Genomic DNA, 17,473 nt, shown 5'->3' with positions numbered 1-17,473 from the left:
TACCGAGCCTATTCTGAATATTTCTCGAAGTTAGAATTAATTGACTAAAGAAAATGACAAGTTTTGTGTCGATTCAAATTGTTTGGTTAAGTGAATGCAAGCTGTAAGCCCTCGACTTTTATAATCAAGACCAAGCGTGTTAACTGAGAAATTATGTCCAAGAAAAATTGTGCGCAAGATTATTACATAGATTGTTCTCTAGCCAGTTATCCTTGGCAAAGAAGTCGAGTGTGCATTCTCGGATAACTTTTATCTGATTTTAATTAAATCAAGTACTAACAAAAATATCGATGACAAAATCATTTTGATTCAGTCTATTCTGACCTATCTCCAACTCTAACCCTAGGACCTAAGAGTTTTGCAATCTCTTTTATTAAAAGATTGGAGAAGGAAAAATCTGAATTCTCATTATATCCACCGCCCAACTCTCTCCTTATCCTCGCACCGCCCTCCCTCTGCTTGAAGCTGACATTTCCCTGCTCCCTTATCTCCCTCCCCCACACGGTGCTTGCCCCTGCTCCCTCCTTTCTGACTGTAAGGTTGCAAGCCTCGGTGCCAGCAATTTCCTCGTTGGTCGAGCCCCTCCCTATCACCATCCTCGTCATGGCGCCCTGGTGGTTGTCCTTGTCAGTCGTGCCTCTCCTGTGTGCTCGACTCGCCTGTGCCATGTCTAACTCCTGTCTCCTCTCTAGCCCTGATGTCGTCGCTGGTCCTCCCCACGCTAGAGAAGACCACCGTCGGTCCTCATCCATACATCGAGTTCCCTCCTCTCAGTGCTCGAACTTCGCCTCCCTCTGATCCCCCCCCCCCCCCCCCCCCCCACTCACCCCTTGCGCTCATCGCTGCAGGATCATCATCGTGGGCTTGGCTTTGCCAAGCCATCATCGCTCACCATCTCGTTGATGCCCTTTCTCTGTCTTCATATTCGTCAGCACCCTAGTCTTCTCTCTCTACACAACAAATAGGTTACTGGACTCGCCATGTTCTCTGGTCGAGTTTGACCCTCCTTGCTGACAGATTTGTCGTCATTCTGTATGTCGTCGGTGAGGTCTATATATGTGCTCTATTATTTCCTTGTCATCGGTAGTACCTCATGGTTAATTGTGTGTATGCATGTGTTATTGTAGAGGAGCAACTCCTGGGATGGTTGGGTGGAGAAGAAGAAAAGAAGCTCCAGCGCATCGCACACCTGGTGCTCGACGTAATGGTTGAATCGAAATCGTCGTCGTTTCCGTAGTCTGATTTAGTTATGGTGAGCTCCTTTGCTATCCTCGTTAGTTAGCATGAATGGTTGATTGGATAGATGTTCTACCTATGATGTTTATTTTATTTGTAAAGCAGGTGTGTTGCGGTATTGATTTCTAGACTCCTTGCTATTGTCTAGATGATGTTTCATAGTGTCATGCAAGGAACGACCTTTCCTATCATTTCCTTGTTTTTGTGATGATATGTTGAATGTAATGAGTTTGGGTAGACTAATAGTTATGGTTGAGAAGCCTCATTTCTTGCATTGATGTGATCGTGTTAATAAATATGGAGTAGTCGCAACATGTAAAACTTAGGTTTAAAATGACTGTTTTTTGAGGAGTATTTAAGTGAATATATCAATGAAGCAAGAGTGAATAGACCTTATGTTTGTATAATATAATTCATTAGCAATATAGTTTAAGCTATTTGTATTGTCTTCTTAGCCCACTTATGTTTAGCATGTAGGCACTTTAGGTCTTTTGCTTCTAAAAGTGTAGTCGGTAGAGTTATGCAATATTTGGTAATACTCTAGTTACTAAATCAAAGAATGTGACATTCCTATCTAGTTAGTACATTGCTAGACTTACAAGAGGTATGGTTAAATTAGTAATACAAAGAATATGTATAGTACTTCTAGCACTTTGTCGATAAGAACTATTAGTGTTACTTATGTAAATTTCTATTGTATGGTGACATGAATGCTTTTTCTTAGAAAATATCATCTTCTATGTTATTCACTTAAGTTAATCATGGAGGGTGGATATTTACTTATGATTCATTTGTCTTTTGTCATTTTGACTTTATCATGTCCATGTTATCTACGTGTTATCTTTTTCAAACAGATTGTAAGCAGAAGGTGGCATTATGGATTTGTGGATCTCTAGGCCTTCTCATACCATTGCTTGGGTTTTTGTTTGGGGAGTGGGTTATTCAAGTAGATGTGATCATGATACTTGTTACTTGGAATTAGCTTTACCTATGTTCTTATGCGTATGTAAGTAAACATTTGATGAAATGCCTTGTTGTTTGAGTACGGTGTATTGCTTTATTGATACTTGCTCTAGGTCTTGTTGGATTAAATGGTTAATTGCATTGCTTTCATCCTTATCCTAAATTTTTTATATCCAAAGTTAGTAAGTCAAAGTATTATACAAGTTAGCCTACAGAAATATTTTAGAAAGTTAGTAAATGAGTTATATCACCATTCTAAGTTTTGAGTGTTCAAAGGTGACAAGTCTAAGTAACCTATCGATGTTATGCTCTAGCTAATGAAATTATGGAGCACTTCCTCTATTACATCTTTTATGCTTTAGATCTTTAGTTGTTGAGAATGTAGTTCCATGGAACTCTATGTTGTGCGATAGTGCTCTACTTGTTTGATTGAAAGAAAAGTGATGTTGTGTTAGTTGGTGTCCTATGCAAGTTAATTCGGAAAGTGGTATAGAAAGTTAGATAGAATGTTCCTACCCTTATTATAACTTTTAGGTGCCTAGGAATAATGACCCTAAGTTCTACTAGTCTATTGGTGTATGTCTAAGCAAGGTAGAGTGCTTATGCATGGTTTATTGATACTTGCTTTTTGAATCGGATCCGGTTAAGTTAGAATAAAGTTGATATTATTCTTAGTGTTATGTCAACATCTAGTATTTGTTTATGAGTGTTGTGTTACCTTGTTAGCAAATGTTTATTTTTATATTGTATAGTCTTGGGGAAATTCGATCATATGTGATGATGCGATGCTTGTTTAGTTGGTATGCTATGCATAATAGTTTAGTGGAGTAATTCTAAAGTTACTTGACATGCTATTGTTTGTTATTCTAAGTCCTAGGTATCCTAGATTAATGAATATATGTTTTGTTAATGTTCGGTGTTATTCTTTAGCTAAGGAGGGCATAGAACGTATGTATGGCTGTTGTTGCCAGATGTTTGAATTAGGTCCGAGTACCTGGAAGATCAAGATTGTTGTGTTAGAGAGTTAAAAGTATTTAGTGTTTTCGTATTAGAATTGTGATGCCTTGCTATAAGCGTTTGATATACTTCGGGTAATATTACCTATCTTGTGCTATTTTTATCTGCATTCGTTCATGTGCATCACACATTTCATTAGGTACACTAGTTGATCACGTGATGTGGAGGACAAGAACCGAATTGATCTCAAAGTGATGCTGGTCGATGAACCTAACGATGGATGATTCGATCGAGTGCTAGGACGGGAGATGGTCGTCAAGCGAGTATCATCTAACAACATTAACATAGTGTTTTATCCTAGGCAAATCTCGGTGCATTCACCTCTTTCCTTGTTGTTTACCAAAATTTTATCATCTTATATGATGCATTACGATCGTGCTGAGGGCTAGATGCACAGCAGTGGGCGACTCATCGCGGACTCACTATGACTATCATCATTGACTTGTACATCATAATGATATACTCGATCCGTCCAAGACTGGACTATCTATTTTAAGTGTTAAAGTAGTCCAAGGATAATCTACCTATTCTTTGTGCTGCATGTTAACTCCTTGTTACATGCATGCACGCATGCTGCATAGGAGTCGTTGGGATGACTCCTCCTTGCATACATATGTCCATATGATTGGTTAGCTGCACCGTCTCGTCCCATGTCACCACGTGTGTTGACTTTATCTGAGTTTGTGTTTGGTTGGTTGCACGTGTGAAGCGCAGGCTGCATGGACAGACGCAAAATAAGTTATGTTAGCTGCATCCACACGTACGTCTAAAACGGACGTACGCGGTTGGCCAGGCTCGCGCGAGATTGTACGTGTGGGTACAGTCATCCAATCAGGCGAACAATTAATGATCTTGTACACAGTAAAACTAGAGTACAACTTCAGTTCTGGTCTCCGGCTCGGCACTTCCCATCCACTAGAAGAGAATGGGAAGAGGTACATGTGCAAGTGGAAGAGGCGACTTATATGGGCCTGTTTGGTTTTCGGACGGAGACATCCTGGCTTGTGTCTTCGTGACCTGGCTGATCTAGAGCAGGTTTATGTGAGCCAGGCTCCAGAGAAACGCAAATAAATCCTGTATCTTATGAGCCAAGCTCACTTATCAGTTTTGCATCATCTAAGCCAGGTCCAGCTATAAATGCAGTCATCCAAACAAGCATAACTTGTATCGCTAGAGCCAGGCTGGAGAACCAAACACGAGAACGTATAAAGATGTTGTACCTCCGGAGCCGAGTTCGGTCTCATCAGGGTAACCAATCAGGCCCTATATGTACGTTGTGGGCTGAAAATTTCTGAAACGGTTGTTGCGCATGATTTGAGTGGGATATAGGTAGATCATCCTTGGATGGAGGGAGTATATACCTATCCAGAATAATGGTCATGCTGAATAGAGCAACTATAATAAAGTGTATATGCGGGCTCTAAGAAATGTAAAGGCTTCTACTGTTCTCTTGGCTTTAATCCAAAACAGCTTCTACTGTAGAAGTTGTTTCTACAGTGTTTTGTCTCTATGGATTATAGATGCAGCAGCCCGAACAATTGATTTTAATCTGATTAGAGCAAGTATAATAAGGTAATATAATCAGGCTGCAAAAGGTGTCATATTACATATATTAGATTTATAGTGATATGAAAAAAGAGATATAGAGAGAAGAAAATATGCTATTCACTAGTAGATAAAGGTGATCTGTTAAAGACTCCAAAACACTATGAGATAAAGTATGAGATAAAGAGGTGGATACAATATTAAATGTACGACTTATATTCTTATATTATAAAAATAGTTATTATATAACTAATATTTTAATTGGTTACATGTGACCTTGCGACGTTATAAAATATATACTATACACTGTATTATTAACGGGCGCGCCGTTTCGTGGATGAATAATTTAAGCCTGGCGTGGCTATTCAGACTTGACTCGTGCTTGGAGTCGTGCTTGGAGTAGCACGTTTAATATAAACATGGAAACTGAACACGGGACCTTAGTAATCAGTTCGTTTTGCTTCTGTGTGGTTAATTAGTAATATGAATAATCTTATGTTACAAAATCTGTCGTTTGATGATCGCTTGGCCAGACGCATATTCAACTCATGATGTCTTGCTCGTCGGGACTCGGGACATCACCCACGATGCAATCATACAGGTAGGTACACGACGAAACCTAACCTTTTTGCAAGAGGGCGGTGCAGTTCCGTTCCAACCAATGCACGGAGACTTCTACTTCTACATGATGGATTGCATAACCAAGTTATGCCTTCCTTCCTCGAATACGAAAAGATACCCTTTAATATCGTGACAGTGAAACCAGAATAATTATATCACGGTTCAGTTCCGCATCTTCGCAAATTATAACGTAAATAGCAACGATAATAATTTACACTTAAAGTGAGGCGATAAGTTTGAATAGGCCAGTATCAAATTCTAGTGTGATATGTAATTGTGATTAAACTTAAATAAACATGGTTTGACATTATCTACTATCTATCACGTTATAATTATGTGAAACAAACAGCACCACAATGTTAGACTGCATAAGCCATCCTTATCGAAGCAAGAGGCAGGAGGGAAACAGCAAACTTTTGGCTTCTTTCTCAAATAAAAGAGAGCTGTCGCTGTCGCCTTCTCTTTCAAGGATGCTGGTTTGAATATATTTTTTCTGATATCCGTCCACCGCTTATAGACAAGCTCCATAGATGTGTGTTCTCCACAAAAGTAATAGTCCCTTAATTTCAAATGTAAATTATTTACCAAATCGTAGATCATTTTAGCTTTTATAGATTCTTAGTTTTACAATGCACTATACTTTATGTATATTATATATTATAGAAAATCCAAAACGCCCTAAAACTCATAATATTGATACAATGCAACAATACGCCAGGAAAAAGAGCAAAGAAAACAAGTGAGCAATCGAATCCTTCCCTCCAAACCAAAGGCCACGATTTGACAGGCTTTCATACACGGTGTAACGCTTGATATTGAATTAATATGTACTTAGAAAGCATTCCGAACAAATATATATGGAAATAAAAGATAGTCAGCAGCATAGCATAGACGACCGAGTATCTCTCGTCAGGCAGAGGGCATAAGAACGACACTCGCTGTTCTGCAACTGCCTCGGTTTCCTCCATCCACCCCACGTCTATTGCTGCTGCTCGTCAAACTCATGGCCATGATCCAGGAGGTAGTTGGCTGTAAGCTCTTCGTCCTTGTTGCATGCAAAGAAAACTTCTAGCACAAGCTCACGGTTGAACCCCATTCCCTCGAGCTGTTCAGGAATATAATAATGTAAGTAGAAAAAATACAGTAACCAGGAGCTCAGAGTTTGGAATATGGGCTAGGGGTGGTAATGGGTCACGGTTTAAATGTTTGTTTCTTCACAATAAGTTAGTTAGGACACTTAAATAATTTTAGTTTAAAAATGAAAAAGAACATAGACCGATCCTAATTTGATTCGATCATTAAATTTAAATTTTATAGTGTAAAATCTAGAGGCCATTACCACCGCTAAGTACGGCATAACAAGTGCCCCTTGTTCAGGGGCAGATTGGCAAAATGTTTCATGCGATCCATACCAGCTCTTACGGCTGTCGGCAGCAGTTGTGTAGATTTACACTGTAGATTACACAGTTTACGGAGTTAAGTTTAAAATAAGAGAGATAGGGATGGGATAGCTTCTAGAGACAGCCTAATGGTGGCAGCAATTCTATCCAACTACGCAGATTTCAGTGCACCATTCATCTCCACTCAGATCCTCTCGAATTACGTCATAGAAGCAAAGAAAACTGAGGCAAAGCTAAACTATTCCAAATAGATTTGAAAATTGTGCTCTTCAATTACTCCCTTTATTCTAGATTATAAGATGTTTTGGCTTTTACAGATTCATAGTTTTTGCTATGCACTTGATAGTGTTTGACTAAATACATAGCAAAAACAATGTATCTGGAAAGCCAAAAGGTCTTAAAATTTGGGAGGGGGTAGAATAGTAGCTGCATCTAGAATTTGCGACTACCAAGTTAAAATAGAATCTGTATTTAGGATTTGTGTCTAGCACTAGAAATTTGGAACAATACCTGAGGCCTCAAGAATAACTTCAGAAGTAATGTAAAATTACACTTATAAAGCAGAGGCATAATGTAAAAGTACTATGGTTATCTTGTCTCACAATTACATTCTGCCTAGCCATTAAATTTGTGTTGCAACAAAAGGACTGTACTTTCATTAACATGCAAACATGAGCAAATTATCTGGAAACACATAGGTCAAGACAAAAGGAATATTTAAGATGAACTGCAAATAACACAATAAGTTATAAAAGAGATGTACCCGCTGGATAGCCTCCCGTTCCTCTGGGGTAACTGTCAGCGTTTGTGGCACAGCAGCTGCCAGTTGACCTAGTATGTTCCTGGTTCACCAGAGCACAATGTAAAAAATTTCTCCCATGACTCATTACCATAATTATGCACCTGAAGTACCCATGACTTAACATAATTATGCAGTCTGCTTACCCTCCAGGACCACCCTCAGGAGATTCATTCACCAAGCGGAGAAACTCAGCTTGATTTTCCTGAATCAACCGCAGAATTTGTGGGTTTTGTTTACCTAGCTCTTGAAGCATTGGCTACCAATCAACAAATCATACAATCATTGACCAAACCCAGTGAAATGACTATTAAAATATAAAATGTCAAAAAATACTAAGGAATAACACAGTAAAAGCACCTGCAAGATTTGAGGATTAGCCTGGACTAACTGAAGGAGTGCTTGAAACTGAAGAGGATAAATAACAGTTAGTAAATTACAAGCTCATTACTTATTTGTATGTAAGAAGCTGCTCAATTACTACCTGTGGAAGCTGTCGCAAGGCATCAAGAGCACCAGATCCTGCACCTGGAACAACACCTGGGTTGGACCCACCACTTGGAACACCCTTTTCAGAAATTTAGTATCAAAAAAGGTAAGAAATATTACAGAAAGGGAACACTGCTTTCAGGACAAACATGGAAAATGTCAGGTAACTTTAACTGCAAGCTGTAAGGGATAAGATGCATTTATATTATCATGAATTCATAATGCATCGACAGAGGGAAGTGTAAAAGCATTGATCACACATGCAAATAGCCTGCAACTAAATAATTGATGTGATCCATATCATATGAAAAATGTTATGATGGCATTTCCTTTCATGGCAGTCGTGCCACAAACATAATATGCAGGGGTAGTGAATAGTTTCTAAAAGAGTATAACAGTTCACACACACATAATATGTAGGGATAGTGAATATATGTATATATAATATATATAGTAAAAAATCCAATCGTTTAAGTCCACGCATACTTTGATAGCACATACCTGAGGAAAAAGGTTCAAAGGATTTGCATTAGGCCCTGCAGAGGCAGGTGATGGCTGCACTGGCAATGCAACTGCTGGCTGAGCGGGTGATGCGGCCTGCTGATTTGTTTGTTGGCCAGCAGCAGGTGCTCGGGCAACAGGCTGAGCCTCCACATTCTCAGGAATTCCCTACCAGGAAAGCCAGATCGATTTCAGTGACAACTTGTATGCAATCCTTGGTGTGAGTAATAATAAAAAAACTTTTGAGTATCCTAAATGTGTTATGCATAATATTCTTTTAGTAAAATATAATTGATGTCACCTGCAATGTTTGATCTTTTTAACAAGACAAATTTACCTTTTACCTTATCAAACAATATAGCAGAAAAAAGTAATCAGCATGTTTTTCAGAAAATAAAAGAAACAAATGAACACATCAGAGGCAGAATGAAGCTGCAATGCATTGATAAAATAATAAAGTTAACATAAAACTTACAGAATACAGGTAGTCTATAGCTCTCTCGGGGTTATTGTATGCAGCACGTAGAGCACGAACAACAGTATCACGTTCCCATGTACCACCACCCATGTCAAGAATTTGTTGGATAGTCTGTTCTAGATTGTTGCCAGATACAAGGTTTGAAGCTGCCTGACTGTACACATCAGCATCATCACTGTAGAACAGCCACATGAAAGAGCAGGATTACTGTGCTAGACTACGACAGAACAGCAAGAAATAAAGAAAACTTTTGATGTAGGCTTTCAAGGACCAATAAGCATGAGCCATCCTATGCAATGTCTATAACATAAGAGGGCAGACATAGTGCCGGAGGCTCCAACATAAGTGAGGTCTGGGGAAGAAATACACCAAGGAAAGCCTTCCCACCTCACATGCGGAGAGGCTGCTTCGAACAGTAACTCAGTTAGGTAGTGTTTGGTTCCAGTTGGGATGGAGCGGCTCCATACCAAGGAGCAGCTCCGTCCAAGAGACTTTTAGGGTGTTTGGTTTGAGGAATGAGCTAGTCCATCATCTTCTCACTCCTCACTATTTTTGTTTGGTTTGTGGAATGGAATGAGTTGATCCATCACCACCTCATTCCTAATAGTTAGTTAGTACTAATATGAGGAATGGAGTCATCCCACCAAATTTGAGGAATGAACCCATGATGCATCATCTCAATTTGGATATTGAGAGCCGGATGATTCAGCATTTGAGCATATTTTTTCTTTTTTAGAGTCACTTTATCTACATGGAACAAATCCAAACAACAACAAATTAGGAGCAGAACGGCTCCGTTCCACTATACTCCGGAACTAAACACTACCTTAGACAGCTTTACCACTTCACGAGGCCTGCCTTTGGAATGGACAGTTCCTTTCCCGAGAACCATGCTTGAGATTGCTATGTTGAGAAAACATAGGTGGAGAGGGAGTCTTTGACATTGTGGTAGCTTGACATGTTGATAGCCAACACTTTCTTTATGAAGAGAGAATCCCATTTAGGTAGTGTTTGGTTAAGGAGCGAGGTAAAATGGACTGGCTCTGTTATACCTTTAGTATTGTTTGGTTAAGGGAAGCTTGGAACAGAACAGCTCCAAAATAAGAATATTCCCCTAATATGCAACACCCCACTGGTCCCCAAAAAGTATCAAACTTTTTCGCTAGGGGAAAGAAACAAAGCCACTCTTATCTTCCAAATATGGAATCAAGCCATTCCATTCTTAGAAAATGGAACAAAGCTATTTTGTCCAACAAGGCTCCAGAACCAAATACTACCTTAGTGACATGGAAGTGGCCAACACTCTAGTTAGATTGATTGTTCTCACAAGAGAGGGTAAACAAGCATGCTTGCAAGGTGATATCTGAGTAGTGTGATGTCTCTCAACATAAGCTTGTGATGGTAGTCTTCTGCTTTTCAGGTGCATGCCCGTAGAGATAAACTAGCCAACATTACGAGAACAAAGTGGTGAAAACTGAAAGGGGATACAAAAAAAGTCAGCAAGGAAAGATCCACCAAAGAGGCCACTTAGAAGAAAGAAGACGGAAACCATACGTGGGTGAAGATGACAACCTGCATTCAGAACGTGGCCTTAAGGTATGTAGAGCAACCGAAGGGAGTGGAGGCAGAGGTAAAGCTAAAGATACTTGGTGGTGGAACGAGAAAGTCCATTGAGCTATCAAGAAGAAAGAATGATACAAACATTTATACCATGACAAGGGTGTGGACAAAGAAGTACAAGATAGCAAAGAAGGCAGCAAAACGAGCTAAGTGTGGCAAATGGTAAGGGAGTACAATAATCTTTACTAGCATTTGAGTACGAAGGAAGGAGAGAAGGGCATATAGGATGGCTAGTGTCTGTGAGAGGAAGATACGAGACTCCAACCAAGTTAAGTGCATTAAAGATGAATCAAAGCACCTCTTGGTGAAGGAGGATTAGATTAGACATAGATGGCAGAGTATTTTGACAAATTGTTCAATGGGGGAATGGAGACACAACCTTTCGGTTAGATGACACTTTTGATGAAACCAATAGGCGCTTTGTGCATAGGATACAAGAATATGAAGTTATATAAGCATTGAAAAGGATATGATATCCCAACTGAGGCATGCAGATGCCTTGGGAACATAGCTATAGTATGGCTAACCAAGTTGTTCAACCATATCTTTCGGTCAAACAAGATACCTCGAGTGTATAAGTATATTGGTACTGATATACAAGAATAAGAGAGACATTCAAAGTTGTACTAGTTAATTAACGAGGAATTAAGTTCATAAGCCATACTATGAAGCTATGGGGGTGTCATCGAGCATCGTCAGATAGGAATAACGAGAATCTCAATGAATCAGTTTGGTTTCATGCCCGAAAAAAACCATTTTCTTAGTAAAACAAGTGATGGAGCAATATAGGGATAAGGAATTACACATGGTTTTCATTGACTTGGAGAAGGCTTACGACAAAATACCAACAAAATGTTATGAGGTAGGCTTTAGACAAACATAAGTAAGTGCATTGGACTCATTAAGGACAAGTACAACAATGTTGTGAATAGGGTTCGAACAAGTGATGGAGACATGAATGACTTCCCTATTGGATTAGGACTACATTAAGGATCAACTTTGAGCCCTTGCCTTTTTGCCTTATTGATGGATAAGATCACAAGGGACATACAAGGAGAAATCCATCCATGTATGGTTTTGCAAACAATGTAGTGCTAGTTGATCGAAGTCGAACAGGAGTAAATAGGAAACAAGAGTTGCGGCGAGAGACCCTAAAGTCCAAAGGTTTTAGACTTAGAACTAAAACTGAATATATGAGATGAGACTTCAGCACTACTACACATAAAAAATGAGATGTTAGTTTGGAAGGTCAAGAGTGTCCAAGAAGGATGCCTTTCGATATTTATGATCAATGCTACAGAGAGACAAGATATTGATGAAAATGTTAGCCATAGAATCAAAGCAGAGCGGATGAAGTGGCATCAAGCATCACGCACTCTATATGACAAAAGGGTACCACAAAAGCTAAAAAGCAAGTTTTATAGGATGGTGATTAGACCTGCTATGTTGTATGGTACAGAATGTTGACCTACAAAAAGACGACATGTCCAACAGATAAGCAATGCAAAAATGTGTATGTTACATTAGACTTGTGGTCGTCTAAGAAGGGATCGATTCTGAAATCATGATATATGTAATAGGCTAGGGGTAGCATCAATTGAAGAAAAGATTGTACAACGCCGGTTGAGAAGGTTTGGGCATGTCCAACAGAGACCTCCAAAGGCACTAACACATAGTGGGATTCTAAGGCATGGTAGCAATGGAACGAGGCAAGGAAAGGCCAAAGTTGACATGGGAAGAGGCAGTAAAAAGAAACTTCAAGTGACGGAATAAAACAAAAGATTTTGCCTTGAATAAAAGTGCATGGAAAATAGCTATACATGACTTGTGGTTTATGTTAGGTTTCAACTCTAGCCTACCCCAACTTGCTTAGGACAAAAAAGTGTTGTTGTTGTTGTCTATAACATAATAATATATAAATAAATATAAATAACCTTAGATATACATATACATAAGGGATCAAATTGTCAAATAACTTCTAGGTCTCAAAAGTCATGCGATACATGAACCAATTGTTTGATAAATATGAACAAGTAAAATTATTGTCCTCTATTATGCTATTAAGGCCCTTAAATTATTATATATGTATCCAATGTTTTCAAGTCGTCTAGTCGAACCTAGTCGTATAGCTACCGACCAGTCGACTAGTCACGATTAGTCGTCGACCAGATCGACTAAGCATACATCTAATCAAACAGAGGGAACACACCGCAAGGGAAGCAGAGAAGCAAAAAAATCACACTCACCATCAAGGGTGAGCACTAGAACTTACAGTCAGAGGGGGGAGGGAGCTACAGCAAGACAGACACACGCCTAGAACTTGTAGGCGAGGGGTGACGGTGGTGCTCTATCTTCGGCTAAGGGCGGCATGGCGTCTTCAATGTCCTTGTGCGACGGTTGCGGCTGCATCCTTGTGCGGCGGCTGCAGAGACGAACGGCGGTTGTGTCCTTGTGCGGCTACGGCAGTCACGGCCTTCTACGGTATCGACAGTTGTGTGGCTTTGAGCAACGGCGGCGACTACGCTCTTGGCGAAGGACTGTGGGAGCGCGAGCAGCAAGCTTTTGTCTTGTGATGCAGCAGCCCAGCTACAAAAGCCCATCTACAAAAACACGTCTAATCTGATCGTCCCAGTTCAAATCGGACGATTAGTCGTTCAAATCGGACGATTAGTCGTGACTAATCATCGACTAATCGGCCAACTAGTTTTCTGGTCAGTCTAATCGCATTAGTGGGTCTGGTCAAATTTAGTCTACCGATTAGGCCGACTAATCGGGATTAGTCAGACGACTTGAAAACACTTTTTGTATCTCTCAAATGGTGGTGTGATGTCTCCATTTGAAATGCTGTCTGGCATACTATAGTAACTTTATCTATAGATGACAAGTTTTCCAAAAATATGAAAAAGATATGATTTTAGATGCCTTTTTAAAGTTTTTCACCAGATATGCTCCTTTTATATAAATACTTGTCGTCACAAGGTTATAATGTTCTATTTTCAATTATGCCATCCACATCGTGCACACCCAACCAAAATATAAATGTCCAACATGCACGGGCTTATAGAATGGTAGTCTATTAGATCCTAGTTTATAAAAGATCATTAATGAAGCTAATGATATAATTCTCTGATCAGTCTTCCACAAACATAAGAAAACAACACAGAAGTGGGATAAAATCTTGTTCTTTATTTCTAAAACCAAAAGATTAAATGGATATATTTCAAAGGAGTCATTATAAAGGTTCTAGAGCTTACGTAGCAGCAACCGTAGCAGCTGGAGCAGCCTGAGGTTGGACACTTGGAGGTGCCCTGTGTAAGACAATAACAATGGCATAAGAGAAACCATAGGGTTACCACAAAAGATGAAGGGGGGAAGATGGCTCACGTTTCAGCTGTGGCAACAGGAGCCTGTGTTGGTGTTCTTGCAACTGATGCAGCAGGGGCCACAGGGGCAGCAGGTTGGGCCTATTGCAAAGTTAAATGGCATATCAAAATATCAGAAAACAGTTGGTAATAATAATGCCAAAACAAAAATACAAGATATTATTTCATCATGAGTAATTGAGTTTCATGCACCATATACTTGTTATTTTGTATGTACAAACAGCGTAAATTGATTATGATGAGACAAGTACCAAAAAGGGATTAAATTTGATCATTGCTCCCACTTTTTTGCCTTCATGTACATTAGGTGATTGAAATCATAAAAAAAAGGGGGCAAACCAATGCCGGAGGCTCCCACATGAGTGGGGTCTAGGAAAGGGATAAACCGAGGCAAGCTTTCCCCCTGCAAATGCGGAGAGGCTGCTTTGAACCCTCGACCTGGTGACTCATTGAGACAGCGACAGCTATCAACACTGCACCAGGCCTGTCATTCTAAATCTGCTAATTCATATCCCAAAGTACACCAATAAACATGGATGAGTCCTATGACACATGTGAACACTAATGACATGCCAATTCATATCCCACACAAGACAGACAAGATTTGGAATGCAATTCATTTTTACAACACAAGTACTTCTACATTGCAACCCCGAAGAAGAACACTAGCGAAATACGAAAATAACTACATCAACTATGCCAAAACTAACCAGAGTTGCAGGAGCTTTTGCAGTAGTAGCGGTAGAAGCTCCACTCGATGATGCCTTAGCCTAGCAAAAAATCATGTCATGCATGTCAGATTAGATAGAACATAAAGATTAGAAGCTAATAGCAGCTTAACCAAATAAATCAGTGTCAACTGTAGCTGAAGTTAAAAATTGGAAAATATATAACGGGTCATGGAAGCTGTTAAAAGACATCTTCACACGAAATCGACATAACTCTGAACGTTGTATTTTCGTTTTTGTGAAGTAATTAAATTTAGGTCAGTCACAAAGAGGGGAAAACCCCACAAAACCCAATACGAAGCATTCAATATCTTATGTTGTCATTATCACCTTGAAAGCAATCAATTCATCGACCAAGCAAGTAAAGGTTGAGTTTTATTTAAAATGCACTAAGCAGTTGACAATGTAGCCATTGTATTTCACAAAAGAGCAGTAAAAATGGAGAGTAAATACGAAGAAACTGGAAAAGAAAAGAGATGAAATAATTCAAATCCAAATCTGTGTTATGTTGAATCTGAGACTTCCATTCTGGAAGACTAATCACTTGGTCATACAGAGTTGAGGAAATCAAATAACAATTTGCAAGATATTCAAAGAAATAATTTACAATTTACATGGAAATCATCAAAGAAATCAGTCACAATGCCAATTCTCAGGCAAATGACTGCACCATCCAGAGCACTAGCAGAAGTAACAAGACAACTATCTACTGTAGATAACTTATGAGCATCATAATTCATAAGGCAAACTACTAATATTTTACTAGCAATCCATACATGTAACAATAACAGCTGAAGTAAAGTAAGATATGAAAGTGAAATTAATGCAACCAACCCAAAACACTCAAAATATGGCACGACTTGCAGGCAAACCAATCACAGTTTCCAGTTAAGAACCAGATTATTGAACACATCACTGATGGGATAAGACAGAGAGCACCAAATACCTTGGACAACATTATAACAAGGAAGCTGTTCTCAGCAACTCCGTTGCTTTCCAAAGTGGTTTCATCCTTGAGAATTTTCCCTTGGTATATGAGCATTTGCTGGTCCGCCCGGTAGGTACTCTGACCTTGAGTGGTCTCAATGATCCTCTTCACATCAGCAACCTGAAAATTACAAGCAGTGAGTAGGCTGCACGACTAGAGACGTTGCCGAGCAACATAAATAGAACACCACGACATGCTGAATCATCCGTCTGTACAGCAACCGCGCCGCATTACTGTGATAATTACGACGAACACACGCAACCACAAACCCCAAACTCCAACCAACGACAAACCCTAGACTATGTCCCGTGTGAGAAACTGAAGTTCAAAATGCAGAAAACCAGAGAGCAACGGGCTCCCACCATCCGCCGGCTGGACGCCCCCAAAATAAAAACCCTAGATTCATATCAAAGCCCCCTGCGCTACCAGCGGCCGGCAGCGCAATCGCTGCACCAGATAACCGCGAAATCGTACCGAGCCGCACCCGAATCCAGGGAAACGGTCAAAAATTGCACGGAATCGATCGGATTGAAGTGAGAAGGACGGGAAGGGGGCCGTACCGATGCATCGGGGCTCGCCTCGATCTCGAAGTTGGTGCCCTTGAGGGTCTTGACGTTAAGCTTCATCTCGCCCGACGCCGCCTCGGTCCTTGAACTCTCCCTCCTCACGCTGCCTGACTGAGGTTCGAGTTGGGGACTGGCGAGGGTTTCGTCGCCTCGCCTTGGGGGTTCGACCTCGCGAGGGCGCACGGGGAAGAGTAATTATAGGCGAAAAAAAATCCGGAGGCTACAAAAGAGAAATCAGCGCCTGGCGGCTGGCTCTCAGGGTCGACCTAGATATTCTCGCTGTCCCGTGGGACCGTGCCTGATTGATCCTGGCGTCAGTGAAAGGGGCGGGTGATTGGATCGGAAGGCGTGGAGAGTGGTGGCGAGGTTGTGGGTGGATCTAGCTGCACTGTCACGCACACGCGGGTGTTTTGAGGCGGTTGCGCTGTGCGCTGGCCGCTGGCTGAGGGGATAGATGTAAACGGAAGTGTGCCCGGTTGGGAAAAAAAAGTTGCCCACACCAATACACGGTTAGGCTGGCTCGACCGACTTTGAGCTGTTTTGTTAAGCTAATATTAGCCAGATGAGCGTACATTGCTACGGTTTCTATATATATATGTCGATGTTTCGACCCCGGGGTTCCTGTACGAAACACGAAGGGAGGCAAAAAGGGGAGACAGGCAAAAGGGGAAACTCGCGGCCTTCGTGTTGCCCTGCGCCTAGGTCGGGTATGCTTGCAGTAGGGGGTTACAAGCGTCCGCGTGGGAGAGAGCGAGAGACTTTACGCGTCGTCCCGTTCCCCCGCGCGGCCAACCTTCTTGTAAGAGAGCCCTGGACCTTCCTTTTATAGGCGTAAGGAGAGGGTCAAGATGTACAATGGGGGTGTAGCAGTGTGCTAACGTGTCTAGCAGAGAGGAGCTAGTGCCCTAAATACATGTCGTCGTGGCAGCCGGAGAGGTCTTGGCACCCTGTTCATGTGATGTCGTGGTCGTCGAAGGAGCGCTGGAGCCTTGCGGAAGGACAGTTGTCGGGGCTGTCGAGTCCTTGCTGACGTCTCCTTGCTTCCGTAAGGGGCTGAGAGCCGCCGTCGTCACGGAGCACGCGGGGCGCCATCATTATTTGTTTACCGGGGCGAGCCAGGTGGGACGTCGGTCTTGTTC

The 17,473-nt window shown here is 40.9% G+C and overlaps 1 protein-coding gene and 1 long non-coding RNA gene across 2 annotated transcripts; one reads left to right on the top strand and one right to left on the bottom strand.

Annotated features, from left to right (window-relative positions):
• Positions 1-439: 439 nt before the first annotated feature.
• On the top strand, positions 440-3,735 carry LOC103638229 (uncharacterized). Its single transcript, XR_558633.4, has 3 exons — positions 440-1,043; positions 1,128-1,252; positions 3,356-3,735. It is a non-coding gene; the product is annotated as an uncharacterized lncRNA (long non-coding RNA).
• A 2,442-nt stretch (positions 3,736-6,177) lies between these two features.
• On the bottom strand, positions 6,178-16,824 carry LOC100274222 (DNA repair protein RAD23). Its single transcript, NM_001148593.1, has 12 exons — positions 16,329-16,824; positions 15,727-15,888; positions 14,763-14,822; positions 14,054-14,133; positions 13,924-13,977; positions 9,047-9,224; positions 8,572-8,739; positions 8,066-8,149; positions 7,942-7,989; positions 7,728-7,840; positions 7,546-7,624; positions 6,178-6,487 (listed from the first exon to the last, which is right to left on the bottom strand). Exons 1-12 carry the CDS (start codon positions 16,392-16,394, stop codon positions 6,362-6,364), a joined length of 1,218 nt encoding a protein of 405 aa, NP_001142065.1. The 5' UTR covers positions 16,395-16,824; the 3' UTR covers positions 6,178-6,361.
• Positions 16,825-17,473: the final 649 nt, after the last annotated feature.

This window comes from Zea mays, chromosome 9 (genome assembly GCF_902167145.1).
Source record: "Zea mays cultivar B73 chromosome 9, Zm-B73-REFERENCE-NAM-5.0, whole genome shotgun sequence".
In the NCBI taxonomy this organism is placed as follows: Eukaryota; Viridiplantae; Streptophyta; class Magnoliopsida; order Poales; family Poaceae; genus Zea; species Zea mays.
This window is presented reverse-complemented; position numbering and strand designations above follow the sequence as displayed.

Excerpts from the sequence above, each read along its gene's own strand:
- LOC100274222 (NM_001148593.1), bottom strand. The coding sequence starts at position 16,394 with ATGAAGCTTAACGTCAAGACCCTCAAGGGCACCAACTTCGAGATCGAG. Across the intron at positions 15,889-16,328 it reads AGGCGAGCCCCGATGCATCG|GTTGCTGATGTGAAGAGGAT; the intron begins GTACGGCCCCCT and ends TGTAATTTTCAG. Across the intron at positions 7,841-7,941 it reads CTAATCCTCAAATCTTGCAG|CCAATGCTTCAAGAGCTAGG; the intron begins GTGCTTTTACTG and ends GTTGATTGGTAG.